The 19,026-nt window shown below is 49.0% G+C and overlaps 1 protein-coding gene and 1 long non-coding RNA gene across 2 annotated transcripts in view; one reads left to right on the plus strand and one right to left on the minus strand.

The window, feature by feature from the left end:
* Positions 1–19,026, plus strand: part of MAP4K1 (mitogen-activated protein kinase kinase kinase kinase 1) — a 70,769-nt gene that overhangs the window by 20,547 nt on the left and 31,196 nt on the right. The window contains exons 5-14 of the mRNA XM_077932300.1: positions 6,972–7,027; positions 8,190–8,237; positions 9,511–9,553; positions 10,058–10,130; positions 11,220–11,351; positions 12,736–12,798; positions 15,766–15,847; positions 17,076–17,195; positions 17,890–17,971; positions 18,156–18,214. Of these exons, the coding sequence (XP_077788426.1) occupies positions 6,972–7,027; positions 8,190–8,237; positions 9,511–9,553; positions 10,058–10,130; positions 11,220–11,351; positions 12,736–12,798; positions 15,766–15,847; positions 17,076–17,195; positions 17,890–17,971; positions 18,156–18,214 (758 nt within the window). The remainder of the gene's footprint in view (positions 1–6,971; positions 7,028–8,189; positions 8,238–9,510; positions 9,554–10,057; positions 10,131–11,219; positions 11,352–12,735; positions 12,799–15,765; positions 15,848–17,075; positions 17,196–17,889; positions 17,972–18,155; positions 18,215–19,026) is intronic.
* LOC144328513 (uncharacterized) overlaps positions 4,135–19,026 on the minus strand; it is a 34,658-nt gene continuing 19,766 nt past the window's right edge. The window contains exon 2 of the long non-coding RNA XR_013393779.1: positions 4,135–4,786. This is a non-coding gene — a long non-coding RNA (uncharacterized LOC144328513). The remainder of the gene's footprint in view (positions 4,787–19,026) is intronic.

Consider the following 19,026-nt stretch of genomic DNA (forward strand, 5'->3'; position numbering starts at 1 on the left):
AAATAAAGTAGATTAGCCAAAATGCTGAGTTGCTGAGGTCTGTTATGCAGGCTGCAAAGATTCTGCGGATCCCTAAGTGTGCCAATGTCTATTGCAGTGTTTCCCAACCTTGTGCCTCCAGCTGTTTTTGGACTACAATTCCCATCATCCCTTGCCACTGGTCTTGCTAGTCAGGGATGATGGGAGTTGTAGTTCAAAAACAGCTGGAGGCACAAGGTTGGGAAACACTGGTCTATTGGTATCGGTCGCTGTGATGTTCAGGCTGAAGAAAGCTTTTGAAGCTCCTGAACAATCGACCAGGGGGGAGGGAACATGCCAGTCGGGCATGTGTCTCTGCCAGGGTCCTACTCGAGTGTAGGACGAGCTCCTGACAGGGAGTTGTAGTCCAACAACACCAGAAGGGCCACAGGTCCCCCCTACCTTGCTATAGGTTGTTCTACAGCTAGTTTAAATTATGTCCTCTCAATTGCTGCACTTTTATATGGCTATTCTATTTTATACTTTCTGGGGGGGGGAATAGGCGAATAGTAACACAGCCACCCTTCAAAATTTGCGCTTTTCTGAAATTTGCAGGGCAGCTCTCCAACCAGAGATGTGTACAAGAACACATAGGGTAAAATGTGCACAAAATGCATTTGCTGCTGGAAATAACATATAAAAATTCAATATATTAGGGGAAACCACTTTGCAAAGAAGCATGTGCATACTAGGAGAAATTTGCACTAAAATGCTGTTGAATTTTCACAAAGACTTGCAAGGAAAATTGCAAACTGATGTGGAAATATGGAGAACTGAATTTAAGGTTGGAAAAAATGAGACACGGAAAGAAATTGAAACTGACAGACTCCCTCATCCCTGGTGTCATGGACTGGCTGGAGGCAGAGGAGTGGTACCAGCTGGGAAGCCCCCAAGGGAAGAAGGCTCAGGGCCAGGGGATTGGTGTTGGGGCAACAAGGAGGGAGAAGACTGGGAGGAGGAGGTGTTGGAAGCGAAAGAGGCAACAGGATTTAGGGAGCCAGGAGAGTCTGTGGCAGAGAGCAGTCCAGAATAAGAGGCAGGAGAGGAGGCTGGAGAGGAGGGGGCCCCAGAAGCAGAGATGAGGCAGGCTGGTTAGGAAGCCAGGAGTCTCCCCCTCCTTCTGCAGTCAGTTCCCTGGTCTCTCAGGACCAGAAGAGGCATGAAGAGGGTAGAGCAAAGGCTGGCAAGACAAAGGAACCTCAAATTGCTTGGGAAGGAACAAGGGGAGGAGGAGGCTTAGTGAACTGTGGGAAGGTGGGGCCTTCATTTCCCATAACTGCCTCATCAGGGCAAGATCTTGTGGGAAGAGTTGCTGTGCTCACTAGGCCTGAGCTGTTTGTTTCTTTGGATAAAGTATTAACTTCATTGACACCTTGTGAGTTTTTGCTTACCTGCTCCTGATACCTAGTGTGATGGCCTGGGATTCGGACTCGGAGGCTGAACCTGAGGAATCCCAGCCTGCACAGGATTCCCCGCTTCCAGAACCAGCTGAGCCGGGGCTGGGGCCTGAGCCTGAAGGGTCCTCACCTGTGCTGGAGTCTCAGGTGCAGGCGTCAGCTGAGTCTGCTCTGGCTCCTGAGGTGATGGAGGACCCATTGCCTGCAGGTGCTCCACTCTCAGCCCCATCAGAGGAAGCTGAGGTTGCCTCTGGGTCCGGTAACCCTCCAGCCTCTCCTGAGCTGCAGAGGCTCAGGGCAGAGAGGCGGAGGGAACTAATTTCCTGCAGGAGGAGTGCTCACCTCCAGGCCAGGAGAGGCGAGTCACCTGAGGATCGGGGCTGCCCTATGCCTCGGGGCAGATAAAAGCCAGCCAGTCCCAGTCCCAAGTTGCGGGAGCAACATTGTAGGTTGCCAGTTCCTGCCTGAACCCTGTCCTGCTTTCCTGCCGGAGCTCCTGACCTCACCCGACTCCCTGCCCTGCTCCCAGCTTCAGCTTTTACCGACTGCCTCCATACTGCACCTTTGACCTCAGACTGGACTCAGACCTCGCCTCTTGGTTAATTCACGGGACCAGCACACCTAGTGACAAAGCAGAAGGACCCAGGTTCAGACCTAGCCTCTCTAGGCAGGGCTGGGAAATATCTGTGTCTTTAACCCCTGAAGTAGGGATGGGAGGATTTGTCCATTTAGTCTTTCTTTGTTTCCCATTTTCTTAAATTCATTTCTCTAGATTCCCGTCACAATTGGCAAATTATTATTTTAATCCTCATGAAAATTCATCAGCGTTTGGTGCAAACAGCTCCTATGTATGCAGTTTTGTATTCACACGTTTTTGCAAGCACTTTCCCCTCATATAATGCATTTTGCTTGGGTGTTATCTTCACGGATGTGTTGATTTTTATGTACACCTTCCTCCAATATTTGCATTTTGGCTGGCTGGAGAATCACATTGCAAAATTCAAGTAAGTGCGAATTTCAGAGTACGGTTGTATTTCGGTAAACATACTGATTCTGAAAGTATGAATAAGGAATAGATCCTCCCTTGAAATGCAAACTTTTAAACCCCTGCTCTTGACAGCCATTGCAAGTCAGTGCGGAAGACTGAATTCGCACAAGGCAGCTTCCCATTTTCTGAGCAGATCACCAAAGATTTGCATTCGAAAGCAGCTGCGGGAGGTAGCTGAGGGGTGGCAGAGAGGTCCCATCACAGATCTCCCACACCCTGTCTCTTTTGACCCTGTGGATCTCTTGACAATACTGCCAGGACAAAAACAGTGACCCTGTTAGGTTAAGTACTGCCCCCGCCACCCACTGCCCTCCCAGTTCTGTATTCTTGCATGCATGCCCTCCTTGCGAGGGGAGATGGGGCAGGCAGGGAGTAAGACGTGATACCAAGCCGCCTCCGTCCTGAACTGCAGAAGTGAAACTGAGTGTGGTCAATTCACTCTCTGTACCGTTTGAAACGGCACCTGTCTCTAAGGAAGAATGGGCACCCTTCCATGCACACCCCCCCCGATTCCGCTTATATTGCTTTGCATCCTTGAGTCTGCTTCCGTTACTCACGAGAAGGGGCAAGACGCTATGGCTGTGCGCAAACCACACACATAAAGCACCCAAACACACAATAATATTGGGAATTGTCTGTTAAGGGCACTGGGAATTGGAGTTGTGGGAGGGGGTAAAACACAGATTCCTTTTGCTTTTTGGGGTGGGTGGGAATGCACTTTCACTGTGCCTAGGACTTGTCGGTCAGAAGGTCGGCGGTTCGAATCCCCACATCGGGGTGAGCTCCCGTTGCTCGGTCCCTGCTCCTGCCAACCTGGCAGTTTGAAAGCACATCAAGTGTAAGTAGATAAATTGGTACTGCTCTGGCAGGAAGGTAAACAATGTTTCCGTGCGCTGCTCTGGTTCACCAGAAGCGGCTTAGTCATGCTGGCCACATGACCCGGAAGCTGTACGCCGGCTCCCTCGGCCAAGAAAGATGAGCATCACAACCTAATGGTCAGGGGTCCCTTTACCTTTACCTATGTATAATAATAATAATAATAATAATAATAATAATAATAATAATAATAATAATAATTTATTTGTACCCCGCCCATCTGCCTGGGTTTCCACAGCCACTCTGGGCGGCTTCCAACAAAGATTAAAAATACATTAAAATGTGACACATGAAAAACTTCCCTGAACATTGCTGCCTTCAGATGTCTTCTAAATGTCAGTTAGTTGTTTATTTCCTTGACATCTGATGGGAGGGCGTTCCGCAGGGCGAGTGCCACTACCGAGAAGGCCCTCTGCCTGGTTCCCTGTAGCTTTGCTTCTTTCAATGAGGGAACCGCCAGAAGGCCCTTTTCCCTGGACCTCAGTTTCCGGGCTGAACGATGGAGGTGGAGACGCTCCTTCAGGTATACTGGGCCTTTGAGGCCGTTTAAGGCTTTAAAGGTCAACACCGACACTTTGAATTGTGCTCGGAAATGTACTGGGAGCGTATGTACACAACCCGATACTCCCTGCTCACCTGCTCTCCCCGCCCCTCTCTCAAATACAGCTTCTGATACGTTACCCAGGCATTGCCTTAAGGACTAGAAACTTAAATGTCTGTTTTAAAAGGAAAGCTGAGGCTGAAAGTCCTCACAACTCACTAAGGGATTTAATAACGCAATAAAATTCGAAACAGTAACAGTTAATTGCACATTTATTCGGAACCCAATTAGAAGCATTCAGTTTAATTGATCCAACAAAATTAAAGAACGTTGTGCAGCAATACCAGATAGTCCTTTTTACATCTCTATTGCCCTCCTGCTGCCCTCTTGCCTCTTAGCGCCCCCCCGGGGGGGGCAATACCACCCACTTTGTGAACCTGTAGTTTAACTCTTAGGCGTTTTATTGTATTCTCCCTAATATGTGTTGTGGTGGGTGGGTTTGGTCCTTGGCAATTTGAGATGTTTGCCTCCCTTCCCCCCCAGTTTGCGTTTTAGCTCAGTAGGCACAGCACAATCATAGCAGCACATTAGACAATCAAAAGCCGACCACAGCCCTTCCAATTCTCACTCTTGTTTTCAACAGCTGTCACCCCTTGGCTTCCTCTCCCCCTCGCAAGTGTCCTCCTGGGTCGCTGGCGGAGAGATCAAAAGATTATATTGACTGAGGCTCCTCACTGCGGGGCTCTCGGCTCCTCCCATGAGCGGATAAGCCAGCTCTGTGCATCTTCTGCAAAGGGGGCAGGCGGCAGCCCTGACCCCAAGGCATTCAGATTTCGGCACCCTGGGCAGTTGCTTTGTGCACCTCTGGGACTGGGCTGGGCTTTGCAGCAAAAGTGGTGAGGGGATCTGAATAAAGAAAAACACGGGTTTCTGCATGCTGGTGGCACCTCAAACAAACAAACAAACAAACAAACAAAAACAAGGGGTTGGGCTACAGAAGAGGCAAAGTGAATTTTGCAGAGGGGGTGTTTCCCCCCTGCATGCTAAATGTATGATAGCTAAATAATGGTATAACGGTAAAGGTAAAGGTACCCCTGCCTGTATGGGCCAGTCTTGACAGACTCTAGGGTTGTGCGCTCATCTCACTCTAGAGGCCGGGAGCCAGCGCTGTCCGCAGACACTTCCGGGTCATGTGGCCAGCGTGACGAAGCTGCATCTTGCGAGCCAGCGCAGCACACGGAACGCCGTTTACCTTCCCGCCAGTAAGCGCTCCCTATTTATCTACTTGCACCCGGGGGTGCTTTCGAACTGCTAGGTTGGCAGGCGCTGGGACCGAGCGACGGGAGCGCACCCCGCCGCGGGGATTCGAACCACCGACCTTTCGATCGGCAAGTCCTAGGCGCTGAGGCTTTTACCCACAGCGCCACCCGCGTCCCAATAAATAATGGTATAGATAGCATTAATGTTCCCAGCATAAATTCATCTGGGAGAGCCGCAGCTCAATAGTAGATCATCTGCTCTGCTTCAAGATCATCATCATCATATTATTATTATTATTATTATTTATGCCCCACCCAACTGGCTGGGTTTCCCCGGCCACTCTGGGCAGCTCCCAACTGAATATTAAAAACACAGTACACATTAATGTTATGTACTGAGTTGAACAGGGACGCGGGTGGCGCTGTGGGTAAAAGCCTCAGCGCCTAGGGCTTGCCGATCGAAAGGTCGGCGGTTTGAATCCCCGCGGCGGGGTGCGCTCCCGTTGCTCGGTCCCAGCGCCTGCCTACCTAGCAGTTCAGAACCCCCCCCTGGTGCAAGTAGATAAATAGGGACCGCTTACTAGCGGGAAGGTAAACGGCGTTTCCGTGTGCGGGTCTGGCTCGCCAGATGCAGCTTTGTCACGCTGGCCACGTGACCCGGAAGTGTCTCTGGACAGCGCTGGCCCCCGGCCTCTTGAGTGAGATGGGCGCACAACCCCAGAGTCTGTCAAGACTGGCCCATACAGGCAGGGGTACCTTTACCTTTACCTTTTACTGAGTTGAATAGGATCCAAAAGGCAGCAGTCTGATTGGTCCTAGAACAATAGGATTCAGAATTAAGCAGTCTGATTGGTCCTAGAACAATAGGTTCCACAATGCAGCAGTCTGATTGGTCCACAGGAGCCACCCAATCCAGCTCCAGGTGGAAGTGAATCCGCAACCTGATTGGCCTACAGGAGAATCCCGAAATTAGCCAATCACGTGGGCCCCATTGTGTGAATAATGTATATAAAGCAGACATTCTGGGGGAACTTCCATTCCTCCTTACCACTATGAGCTCAATAAAGAGCATGAAATCCACTCTCGACTCAGAGTATATTTCAATTAAACCTTAAAAACTTCCCTAAACAGGGCTGCCTTCAGATATCTTTTAAAAGTAAGATAGTTGCTTATTTCCTTGACATGCAGAACGTCCCAGGTTTAATCCTTGGCAAGATCTCCAGAGGAAGTGACTCCCTGTGTAAAATCACGGAGAGTCACTGCTGCTCAAATGTAGACACAATTATAATTGTATATTTATTTATACCCCACCTTTTCCCCCTGACAGGACTCAAGGTGGCTTACCGACAAAAAGACTATTGAGCTACTTGCACCAGTATAATGCAGCTCCCAACATTCCTGTATTTTCTCATGTTGGTTCGATTCTGACTTTCAGCCAGGCGTGTTTAGTGTTTCAGCATTACCTTAATTTCCAGTTCATGATTCAATTGTAATTTTTTTTGCTTGAAGAAATGCCTTTCCTTTGAGTAACCACGGGGGTCTAGCAATGAGGGGCGCCCGCCCCATTCCCTCCAACGCCGCCGGCGTGATGCTCACGACGGAAGCGACCCAAGCTGGAGTGAGAATCACCTGCGCTTATTATCGCCTTTGCTCATCGCTCTGATCTTCTCCCACCCTGAACTTTGAAGGCAGGGGAAATGTTTGAGGACACATGCCAGGGATTGGCAAAGCATCTCGATGACCGCGGAGCCTCCTCTGGTCTTTCAGAATGTCAACAGCTCTATGGTTTCGGGATTAAAGATGGCGCTCACCATCTCCCCTTCCTTTTGCAGTCACCGGGCCCCTGACAGAGCCGCAGATTGCCTACGTGTGCCGAGAAACACTGCAAGTGAGTATGAACGTATGGGTGGGTCTTAGGCCACACCCCCTTGGCAGCCATATTGTGGCTGGTGCCCACGGCACTTTGTCCCCCACTTGCTTTTAAGCAGTATCACACCACTTTAAACTGCCTCAATGTCTTCTTCCCTCAGTGACTCCGGAGTGGTTTAACAATCAGTCCCTCTTGCAAGGGAACGCTTGGAAGCTGTGCCTCCATAGGGAGAATAAGAGTCTCCTAACCATTCTTAGCTGTTTCACCAGTGTTTAATAAATAATAATAATATTTATATCCCGCCCTCCCCAGCCGAAGCCGGGCTCAGAGCGGCTAACAACAGTAAAGTAATACAGCATTCTAAAATCAGTTCATTCTAAAATCAGTTCAAAATTTAATTCATGGCAACCATTGGGCTAGAGTTCTGTGAGGATTACAGAAGGAAGGGGTCAGGCTGTGCCGCTCTGTCTTGCAGGCCCTGCGGAAAGATGTCAAGCCCCGCAGGGCCCTAGTCTCTTGTGACAGAGCGTTCCACCAGATCGGAGCCACAGCCGAAAAAGCCCTGGCTCTGGTTGAGGCCAGCCTAACCTCTCTGTGGCCTGGGACCTCCAAGATGTTTTTGTTTGAAGACCATAAGGTCCTCCGTGAGACATACCAGGAGAGGCGGTCCCATAGATACGAGGGTCCTAGGCCTTATAGGGCTGGTTAAAACCAGCACCTTAAACCTGCTCCTGTACTCCACCGGGAGCCAGTGCAGCTGGTATAGCACCGGGTGAACGTGATCCTGTGGCGAGGACCCCGTAAGGAGTCTCGCCGCGGCATTCTGCACCCGCTGGAGTTTCTGGGTCAGCCTCAAGGGCAGCCCCACGTTGAGTGAGTTACAATAATCAAGTCTGGAGGTGACCGTCGTGTGGATCACAGTGGCTAGGTCAGGGCGAGAGAGGTAAGAGTGCTATGGTGCTGCTTTGAATGTATGGTTCAGGTAGGGCCTTTCTGAAAAACCCAGGAGTGCCGACTGGTCCGAAAAGGTTGGCAAACCATGGTGTACTGTGTGCTTCAGAAACTATGGACAGCTTGGAGGGGCCCCTGAGAGTCTCCTGGTTCGTGTGTCAAAGTTTTATTTCTCCTGTCAATAAGGATGGCTGGTTCCATAATGTGGGTCTTTAATTTCACCCTCTAGGGTCTGACTTATCTTCACAACCAGGGGAAGATCCATAGAGACATCAAGGTAATAACAGATCTAAACTTGGGGCAGGGCCGAGGCAAAGCAAAACACTTATTTCTGCAGCGCTCATGGGGCAAGATTCTTAGCTACTGCAGCTTTTGTTTTTCACTCCTTGCCGGGAAATATGTCAGGCAGCGAAGGCTGCTTCGAACACAGAAAGGGCGCCGTTTCCCTCTTGAAAGTGAAACGGACTGTAAGCAGGGTCTGTGAGTGTGGCCCTGGGATGGTTTGTTCATGCTTTAAATCATCACAGCTGTGTTTACTGAACCACCACCTTCCCATTTGCATTCTCGAAGCATGTAAACGTTAACTGCAAAATGAACCCCCCCGTGACGGAACATGGATAAAGTCAGGTTTTTAAAAGCAGCAACAGTGACTGGTAGTCGTGGCAGGTCTCTGGCAGTGATGTCAGAGAGGCTCTCGGGAGAGGCAGAAAGGCCCCCGGCTGTCATTGGCCGGGCTGCTGTGACGCTGCAGAAGGGGCGGGGCGGTCGGAAGGTCCTAAGGCAGGCACAGCCAAACTTGGCCCTCCAGATGTTTTGGGACTACAACTCCCATCATTCCTAGCTAACAGGACCAGCGGTCAGGGATGATGGGAGTTGTAGTCCCAAAACATCTGGAGGGCCAAGTTTGGCTGTGCCTGTCCTAAGGAAACAAGGGGGAAGGATCTAGGGAAAGAAGGGAGAGGCAGCCAGGAAGTGAAGGGGGTTTGACAAGTAGAACAGAGTGACATGAAGAGGAAGTAGCTCAGCGGAAAAATGAGAAACTGTGATATAGGAAGGAAAACCAGGTCATAAAATGTGCATGGTGATTACGATTACGATATCTTTATTGTCATTGTCCCATGCAAAACAATGAAATTGAAAAACTACATAAAACTACATAAAAACTACATAAAACTACCACAAAACTACATAAAACATAAAAGTTCACCTGGTGGTTGTTAGGGGAATAAAAAACTTAACATGTGGGGAATTCCTACCCTTAAAGTGTGGGGGAGAGCACTGCGTGGAACCCCACTTCAACTGACTGCCTCTAAAGGCAGTGTGGTGCAGTGGTTAGTGTCAAACTAGGATCTGGGAGAGACCTGGGTTCAAATCACTCCACTCGCCTATGAAGCTCAGTGGGCTGCGTCACTCAGCTTAACCTACCTCACAGGGTTCTTGTGGGGGTGAAATAAGGAGGGGGAAGAGAACCATTTACCCCCACCTTAAGCTCCTTGGATGAAAAAGGTGGGATATAAGTAAATTATTTCCCCTGTCGCTTCACATTTCAGGGAGCCAATGTTCTCCTCAACGACCACGGGGAAGTCAAGCTGGGTATGTCTCACCATGTGTTTTCAGATTGCCAGATCTGCCCCAGGGTCAAATCTAAATTTGCCAGGGTCGCGTGTTAAAGGGGATGGGAATTGTAGGTCTGCAAGGGGAAAGCTATAGTTCCCAAGATTACTGGGGTGCTTTGAATGTTCTATAACAATATGAAAATAAAGGGGTTGCATCTCCAACACTGTTCCAACTCAGAGTAGACCTGCTGAAATTAATTGCCACGACTCACTCAGGTCCAGACATTGCAGTGGGTTTACTCTGAGTAATTTTTTAAAAATAAATTTTTATTAGTTTTTATTACTCTGAGTAAAATTTAGCGGGACAGACTCCTAACGTATTAAAATCAGTTATTTATGACCAGAAGGAGATTGGGAGGTGGGACTTCTGGGTTTTCTTAAAACCCAGGTACCTTTCCCCAGAATTTGAGCACTGCCCACATTAGTTGGCACATGTCGTTCCTCATTCTTCCATTTCTGTTTCTTCCATCTTGCATTCCAGCGGATTTTGGAATCTCAGCTCAGCTCAGCGCCACCTTTGCCCGGAGAATGTCTTTCATAGGGACCCCTTACTGGTAAAAAGGACCAGCTGTTTGGTGGTGGTGGTGGGTGGGTGTGTCGCCAACTGGCTTTTCGAAATGGGTGGTGTCTAGATTTGAAGGCAATGGGCTGCAGGGAGAGGGGAGTTTTCCTCAACCAGCCCACCACCACTGTTGATGCATCAGTGTTTCTAAACCTGGGCTGCAGCCTCCATCAATCCCAGACGTCCTGGTCAATCGTAGAGTTGGAAGGCACCCCTGCAATGCCAGAATCTCAACTCAAGTATCCGTGACAGATGGCCACCCAACCTCTGTTTACAAACCTCCAAGGAAGGAGAGTCCACAATCTCCCCAAGGGAGTTCTTTCCACTGTCAAACGGCTCTTCCTGTCTTTCTGAATCTCCTTCCTGGTAATTTGAATCCATAGGTTTGAGTCCTGCCCTCTGGAGCAGGAGAAAACAAGCACGCTTCTTCCATGTGACAGCCCTTGAGATAACTGAAGATGTCCGACGTATCACTTCTCAGTCTCCTCTTTACCAGGCTAAACATACTGAAATATACTCGGAGTCCTGCAGTGATTTCATGCTCTTTATTGCAGCTTGTAAAACAGTGATTACTTCCTCCCCACCCCAGAACCTCAGGCCTTTATATACATTATTTACACAATGAGTCCCATCCGATTGGCTGATTCTGCTTCCCTCCTGGAGCCTGATTGGTCTTCTCCTGCAGGCCAATCAGGTGTTGCATTCTACGATCCTACCAGCCTAATAGGCTGATTAACTTCCTCCTGGAGGCTGATTGGTCTTCTCCTGTAGGCCAATCAGTTGTTGCATTCTAGGATCCTACCTGCCTGTTGTTCTAGGATCCAAGCTTAGTACATAACACATACCCAGCTCCTTCAACCGTTCCTCATCAGGCTTGGTTTCCAGGCCCTTGATCATCTTGGTCGCCCTCCTCTGCACACCCTTCCAGCTTGTCAATTTCCTTTTTAAAGGGACGATGGGAGTTGTAGTCCAAAAAGCACCTAGAGGGCACTGAGTCAGGGAGGGCTGCGGGAGGCATGCAACGGAAGAGACTGCCTTTAATCGAAGTTGTGGTGAGTCCCGCATTGCGCATGTGTTCCAGGATGGCCCCAGAGGTGGCGGCAGTGGAACTCAAGGGCGGGTATAACGAACTGTGCGACGTTTGGTCCGTGGGGATCACCGCTATCGAGCTGGCGGAGCTTCAGCCTCCCCTTTTCGACGTACACCCTTTGCGGTGAGTTGCACATCCCCTCCCTTCTCTCTCTGGGCTGTGGGAGGTGGCGCAGGGCAACCGCCTTGGTGTCAATGATTTAATTGGGGGTTGTCTGAACATGAAGTGGGGGCGTGGTGTGTGTGTGGTGGTCAGGTGGGATTGCTATGAAGAATTATGAAAAATGTAGCAAGCCATTGTGTCAGCAATGCTTTGACTGGGCTTGAGCCATTTGACATGGTTTCTGATCGAATCCCACAAGCCTCTGCCATTTTCTCTCTGCCTGACAGTCACGTATAATGTTTTACACAGACCAGTTGCTTCACCAGGCATTCTGGGCCATAAGGATAGAAGGTAGCTTTGATGTAGATTTTGTTAATCTTTAGGTAGATTTTAAGGGCCAGGAAAGGGACGCGGGTGGTGCTGTGGGTTAAACCACAGAGCCTAGGACTTGCCGATCAGGAGGTCGGCGGTTCGAATCCCCACGATGGGGTGAGCTCCCGTTGCTTGGTCCCTGCTCCTGCCAACCTAGCAGTTCGAAAGCACGTCAAAGTGCAAGTAAATAAATAGGTACCGCTCCGGCGGGAAGGTAAACGGCGTTTCCGTGCACTGCTCTGGTTCTCCAGAAGCGGCTTAGTCATGCTGGCCACATGACCCGGAAGCTGTACACCGGCTCCCTTGGCCAATAAAGCAAGATGAGCGCCGCAACCCCAGAGTTGGCCACGACTGGACCTAATGGTCAGCGATCCCTTTACCTTTTAAGGGCCAGGAAAAGAGTTCACAAGGAGATGGTAAATACTATCTTTCATTGCCATTCTTCCTTTCCTGTTTATGACCTCCGGGGTTTGCTAAATGCATTCCTCCTTGATTCCTGTTTTATTTACCTAAAAATATGTATGCATGTTCAAAGTAGTCTTTGTAGTTAAAAGGATTTCTCTGATCTAACTTTGTAGGTTTTTTTGAAATGCTCAGAGGACATCTGATTGGTTCTTACGAGCGCTTTTTTAAAAGTTCTTTTGTTAATAAAAGGGACCTGGGCCAGGGTGTGACAGATTATTATTTGCACTTCCTCCCAGAGTCTTGCTGGCCAAGCCTCGTGTGTATTTTATTAATCAGGGTCCAATCCTTCCTCACCTTCGGAACACAACAGGGTGTGTGTGTGTGTGTGATGCTGCTGCATAAGAATTGGTGGCTGACAATGTTGGATGGGCAGGGCTTCAAACTAGGTCCTTGCCTCTCCCTGTGACTAGCAGGATAAATTATGCAAAATAAAGGGCGGTCGTGCGGAATTCATGCCAGCAACAGAACCCAGCTTTTGAGGGTGCAGAATTCAAGAAGGCAAGCACGAGGCAAGAAGCCTGCTCATGAGCAGAGAAGGGTGGGCTTACCTCCTTGTCCCACCTCACAGGGTCCTGGTGCTGATGACGAAAAGCGGCTACCAGCCCCCCAAGCTCAAGGACAAAGCCCGGTGGTAAGTCCAGTTACACGCTCAACGATCGCAGGATTGCGGCGAGGGCGAACGACCTGAGGAGCGCAGCACGTTTTGCGTTATGATTAAGATTATTTATGCAGTTTATCAGCTGCTTGTCACCCAAAGGTCTCCAAGTGACTTATAGCACAATGAAAGCATAAATATAAATGTTCCACGCCACCCCAATCCCCACAGTAGTGTGAGATTTCAGGGGCCTGTGTTTCCTCTAGAAAGAAGGCGCAGCAGAGACAGTGGTGTCTTTATGATATATGGTATTATTTACACAGACAGTGGTACCTCGATTTACAATCTTAATCCGTTCCGGAAGACTATTCTTAAGGCAAAGCTGTTCTTAAATTGAGGTGTGCTTTCCCTAATGAGGCATCCCACTGCCGCTGCCCCTCTTCTGTTCGTAGACCGAGGTAAAGTTTGCTAACCAGAACACTGGTTTTGCAGAGTTCATATACCGAATAGTTCGTAAACAGTGCTGTTCTTAAACCGAGGTACCACTGTACAGTGGTACCTCGGGTTACATACGCTTCAGGTTACAGACTCCGCTAACCCAGAAATAGTGCTTCAGGTTAAGAACTTTGCTTCAGGATTAGAACAGAAATTGTGTGGCAGCAGCAGGAGGCCCCATTAGCTAAAGTGGTGCTTCAGGTTAAGAACAGTTTCAGGTTAAGAACAGACCTCCAGAATGAATTAAGTTCTTAACCCGAGGTACCACTGTATATACAACCTTGGTCAAGAGGGAGGGACTGCAGATCATTCACATCCCAAGAGGGTCCATTATATCCCATCACTGCAGCCTCAGATTCCAAGAGACCTCAAACATCATGTCGGACCCTCTCTGCAGCATAAAACCGACTGCCCTTCTTGTGCTTTGCCCCCCTCACTTTCCAGCTTGCAAAAGGGGCACCTATTTCCTGTTTGCTTACCTCATCACCCGCTGCAATTCTGGAAGCTTCCCCCTACTACTTCTGGTATTCACTTTCGCTAATTACCCAGAGCTTAGGGTGGGGTCTCCACACTCTGAGAAGGCTTCCATAGTTCCAGTTACAGATAGGTAGCCGTGTTGGTCTGCCATAGTCAAAACAAAACAAAAATTCCTTCCAGTAGCACCTTAAAGACCAACTAAGTTAGTTCTTGGTATGAGCTTTCGTGTGCATGCACACTTCTTCAGATACACTGAAACAGAAGTTGCCAGATCCTTCTATATAGTGAGAAGGTGGGGAGGGGTATTACTCAGAAGGGTGGTGGGAATGGGTGATTGGCAGATAGCTGTGATGAGCCTGTTGACGACTCTTAACGACTGCAATAGGTCTTACAGGAAAAAGCAATAATACTACAACCACAATAATACTACAACCAGACTTAACACGGACACTGGCACCAGAGCCTGCAATAAACCCAGATGCCAACTTTGCTGCCACATACACCCGGACAACACCATTACTGGCCCCAACAACATCACACACACCATCTCGGGACTATTTAATTGCTCATCGTCTAACATTGTGTATGCCATCAAATGCCAACAGTGTCCTTCAGCTCTCTATATTGGACAAACAGGCCAAACCTTACGCCAAAGAATAAACGGACATAAATCTGACATCAAGAATCACAAGACAGAGAAACCAGTAGGAGAACACTTCAATCTCCCAGGACATTCTATACAAGATCTCAAAGTAGCTGTTTTACTACAAAGGAATTTCAGAAATAGACTGGAAAGAGAAGCTGCTGAATTGCAACTTATTACCAAACTTAAAACCATGGAGAGACCTGGTCTGAACAAAGACATTGGATTCTTATCTCATTATACATGACAAAGCCATTTTTCACCTTCTCACCCCTTGCTTTTTCCTGTAAGACCTATTGCAGTCGTTAAGAGTCATCAACAGGCTCATCACAGCTATCTGCCAATCACCCATTCCCACCACCCTTCTGAGTAATACCCCTCCCCACCTTCTCACTATATAGAAGGATCTGGCAACTTCTGTTTCAGTGTATCTGAAGAAGTGTGCATGCACACGAAAGCTCATACCAAGAACTAACTTAGTTGGTCTTTAAGGTGCTACTGGAAGGAATTTTTTTTTGTTCTGAGAAGGCTTTCACTGATGGGTTAATGATGGGCCATTGTCTTCTTTTGTCCTCCTAATGACCCACGGTTTGTTAGCATAAGCAGAGCCCAGGGATTTCCACGCTTGGTAGAGTTTAGTCAGCCCTTGATTCATTCTAACTTTTTCCTGACTTCCGAGAATTATGGGTGGCTTGCACCCACAAACTCTGGCACCTGGAGGCTTTCAACAATATATTATACCATAACAGTTGCAGGAAACTTTGGCAGCAGACTAGTGAAAAACAACAACATATTCTTAGTCTGTCAGAAGTTTGGGAAAAACAGACCAGCCTTTACTCAGGGATCAGCAAACTTTTTCAGCAGGGGGCCAGTCCACTGTCCCTCAGACCTTGTGGGAGCCCAGACTATATTTTGAAGGGGGGGGAAAATGAACAAATTCCTATGCCCCACAAATAACCCAGAGATGCATTTTAAATAAAAGGGGACATTCTACTCATGTAAAAACACACTGATTCCCGGACCGTCCACGGGCCGGATTGAGAAGGCGATCGGGCCAGATCCGGCCCCCGGGCCTTAGTTTGCCTACCCATGCTTTACATGGCACTGAAAAGAAAGCAAGGAAGGTGCTAGGCAGACCTTCAGCAGAGACAGACCTTCTGCTCAGAGAGCTACAATTCCCAGTGTTCCCTTTGATTGATTATCAAACCGTTCTGGGAACTATAGCTCTCTTGAGGGGAATAGGGAATCCATAACAACTCTCAGCGCTCTTAACAAGCTACACTTCCCAGAATTCTTTGCAGGAAGTGGTATGACATTGCTTTAAATGCATAGAGTAAATAGGGGACGTTAGTCGGAGCTTACAGCCATAAACTCTCCTGTCCCCACAGGAGTCAGGCCTTTCACCACTTTGTCAAGGTGACGCTGACCAAGAACCCGAAGAAGCGTCCCACTGCCTCCAAGATGCTGACCGTAAGTATCCCAATCGCCTCCCCTCCCTTCTCCGCTCATGAGTCCCAGGGAGGGGTGGGTTTTGTAATCAGTTTCCCCCTAAAACATTACATCCGAGGTGGCTTAAAAGCCTTCCAAATGCGCATGGGGGTGGGGGCGCCGCCGTATAACCACACCAGGCACAGTCTTCGTTTCAAGTTTGTGTTGTAAACAAAAATTGCCCTTTTCCCTTATGGGGTATCCAAGAGCCCATATAGAGTCCTTACATAGTTTCCCTATTGGTAGGAGAAAATAACAGAGGCCAACCAGAGAATATTGAGAAGCAATGCAGCTAGTAAGCTTGATCTTTATTGATCTGTTGCAACAGGGTGCTCCCCTCACACGCAGGAGAGGAGGAGGAACCCCGAAAAATGGCGTGCAGGGTCTTATAAAGACTTTTGAAATTGCCACCCTGTAGATCAAGACCACCCCCAGAAACGTCATACATACATCACAGAAGGGGTGTAACCTAAGACCACCCCTCAGATACATCACACCTACATCACAGAAAAGGTGGTCTAAAACAGAAATTTAAATATTGTTTTTCTCCTGTCGTTGTTTATCTCCTGTCTGGCAGGCTACTTGATTGGATTGCCTGGGGAGCCTGGCCAGTCTTTTGTAGTGATAAATACATAGTTCCTGGGCCATGTCGCAGGTTCACACCCTATTCAAACACAGACATACCCTTAAGACAGGATTTGTGAAGGAAAAGACAATGGGGAGGGGCTTTTCCACTTTGACCATGCAGAGAAAACATTTGCTCAGTTCAGGAATCAAAATGGCTTCAGGTCGGTCTTCCTGTGCTGATCTATGTACGTGCGGTTATGAACATTGCCATTTATCTAAGACCTCAAAATTCCTATCACACTTGCACTGGGGAAGAGGCAAGCTGTACTTTACGAAACCTAAGCGGCTTGCCTCTTCGGCATAACGTCGGAAGCTGTAAATATGGCTATCTCCCTCTCCACCTGCCGTGGCTCTGTCCCTAGGATGGATTCCAGCTATCTCCAACTGACCAGTGGCGTAGCGTGGGGGGTGCAGGGGGGGCCGGCCACACCGGGCGCAACATCTGGGGGGGGGGCGCACACTAATCTAGTGGAAGAGACTCGAGTGCTAAAATCCACGGGTTAGGGGGCGCAAATTACTTGCCTTGCCCCGGGTGCTGACAACCCACGCTACGCCACTGCAACTGACCCCTTCCTTTCACCAGCACCAGCTAGTTTCCCAGGAAAGGCTCAGCCGCAGCCTGACCCTTGAGCTCCTGGAGAAACTGCGCAACCCTGACAAACTTTCCAGCTGCAGAGGCGAGCCAGATGAAGAGGAGCAAGAGGTGAGAGCGGATGGGATGAGGTTGCAGAAGGGCAAAGAAATGAACATTGTGGGGTTGCACTTACTTCTTTGCTTTCCTTTTTTTGTGGTGCCCAAAGCCTCTTCTGTTGTGCCCATGACGAGACCCTCGTTTTCCCCACATGTATGTTGCAGTTTCACTATAAAGCCAATAGACACCGGTCTGTATTATGGACGCAACAAACATCTGAGGGTTTCCGTTCTGAAGCGAAACATCTCTATTTGCAACTGCGGAAAAGCGTCCTAAAAGCAAACTGGTTTTAAGCTACTTAATGCAGGAAGGATGAACTGGGTGCAATAGTCAGTTGTGCAATAGCAAGCCAGCTAGGATTGAGATGGGGAACAAAGATGGGCTGGCAAAGGGTAATAAATAATAATAATAATAATAATAATAATAATAATAATAATTTATTATTTGTACCCCACCCATCTGGCTGGGTTTCCCCAGCCACTCTGGGCGGTTTGCACAAAGACCAAAAATACACTAAAATGTCACACATTAAAAACTTCCCTGAACAGGGCTGCCTTAAGATGTCTTCTGAATGTCAGGTAGTTGTTTATCTCTTTGTTTATCTCAATGTCTCCCAAGGCCAAAAATGACCCCCGCTCTTGGGGTTGTAAAGCAAAAAACACACACTAACTGTCCCCCCCCTTACAATCTGTTTTCTCGACCACAGACACCCCCACCTCCAGTGCCCCGAAGAATTCGCTCCAGCCAACGGCATGGCGTGACCTCACCGGGATGCACCAACTCCAGGGGTATGTCTGCCCCATTGCGCTCCTGTACAGGGGCCCCCTTGCTTCTCTCCTTGCCCTTTGCATGCTAGGCTCGCACCCCCCTCTCCTCTCCAGAGGGCCCTCCTGCAAGCTCCGCCCCACTTTCTGTCTCCACCCACCTTGGAGTGACCCTCTAAATAACTCCCTTCTTCTCATCTCATTGCAGCCCATGATTGCAGCCCCACGCTCAGGAACAGCCAGAGTCCGGAGTCCCCGAACTTCACGGTACCTCTTCACCCCTCCCTCCCTGTTCCAATTGATACACAGCTATTGTCCCCTTTGCCCCCCCAAAAGAAAGAAACGGCTCCTTTATTTCAGGCATAGGCAAACTCGGCCCTCCAGATGTTCTGGGACTACAACTCCCATCATCCCTGACCACTGGTCCTGTTAGCTAGGGATGATGGGAGTTGTAGTCCCCAAAACATCTGGAGGGCCAGGTTTGCCTATGCCTGCTTTATTTAACCGCTTCGTATTTCACCTGTCAGCGGTTCGAATCCCCGTGACGGGGTGAGCTCCGTTGCTCGGTCCCTGCTCCTGCCAACCTAGCAGTTCGAAAGCACGTCAAAGTGCAAGTAGATAAATAGGTACCACTCCGGCGGGAAGGTGAAGGTAAACGCCGTTTCCGTGTGCTGCTCTGGTTCACCAGAAGCGGCTTAGTCATGCTGGCCACATGACCCGGAAGCTGTACGCCGGCTCCCTTGGCCAATAAAGCGAGATGAGCGCCGCAATCCCAGAGTCGGCCACGACTGGACCTAATGGTCAGGGGTCCCTATACCTTTACCTTTTTTATTTTACCCCTAACCCTGGTACCAGAGGGTCCCTGGATTTATCTTTCTGGGGCTGGGCTTACACCAGGGAACTCATCGCCCCTGGCTGGCCACATTTGTTAGGTCTGATCTGTGAAAACCCCCTTCGAAGTGCTGTTCGAAGTGCCAGCGCTTTGAAAGCGGCTTCCCGTGACCCAACGGTGAGTCTTCCTGCAAACACCTTCCAAGCACTATTTGGGAGAGCGCTCTGAAAAGGAGCTTCTGAACTCC

This window comes from Podarcis muralis, chromosome 7 (assembly GCF_964188315.1).
Source record: "Podarcis muralis chromosome 7, rPodMur119.hap1.1, whole genome shotgun sequence".
NCBI lineage: Eukaryota > Metazoa > Chordata > Lepidosauria > Squamata > Lacertidae > Podarcis > Podarcis muralis.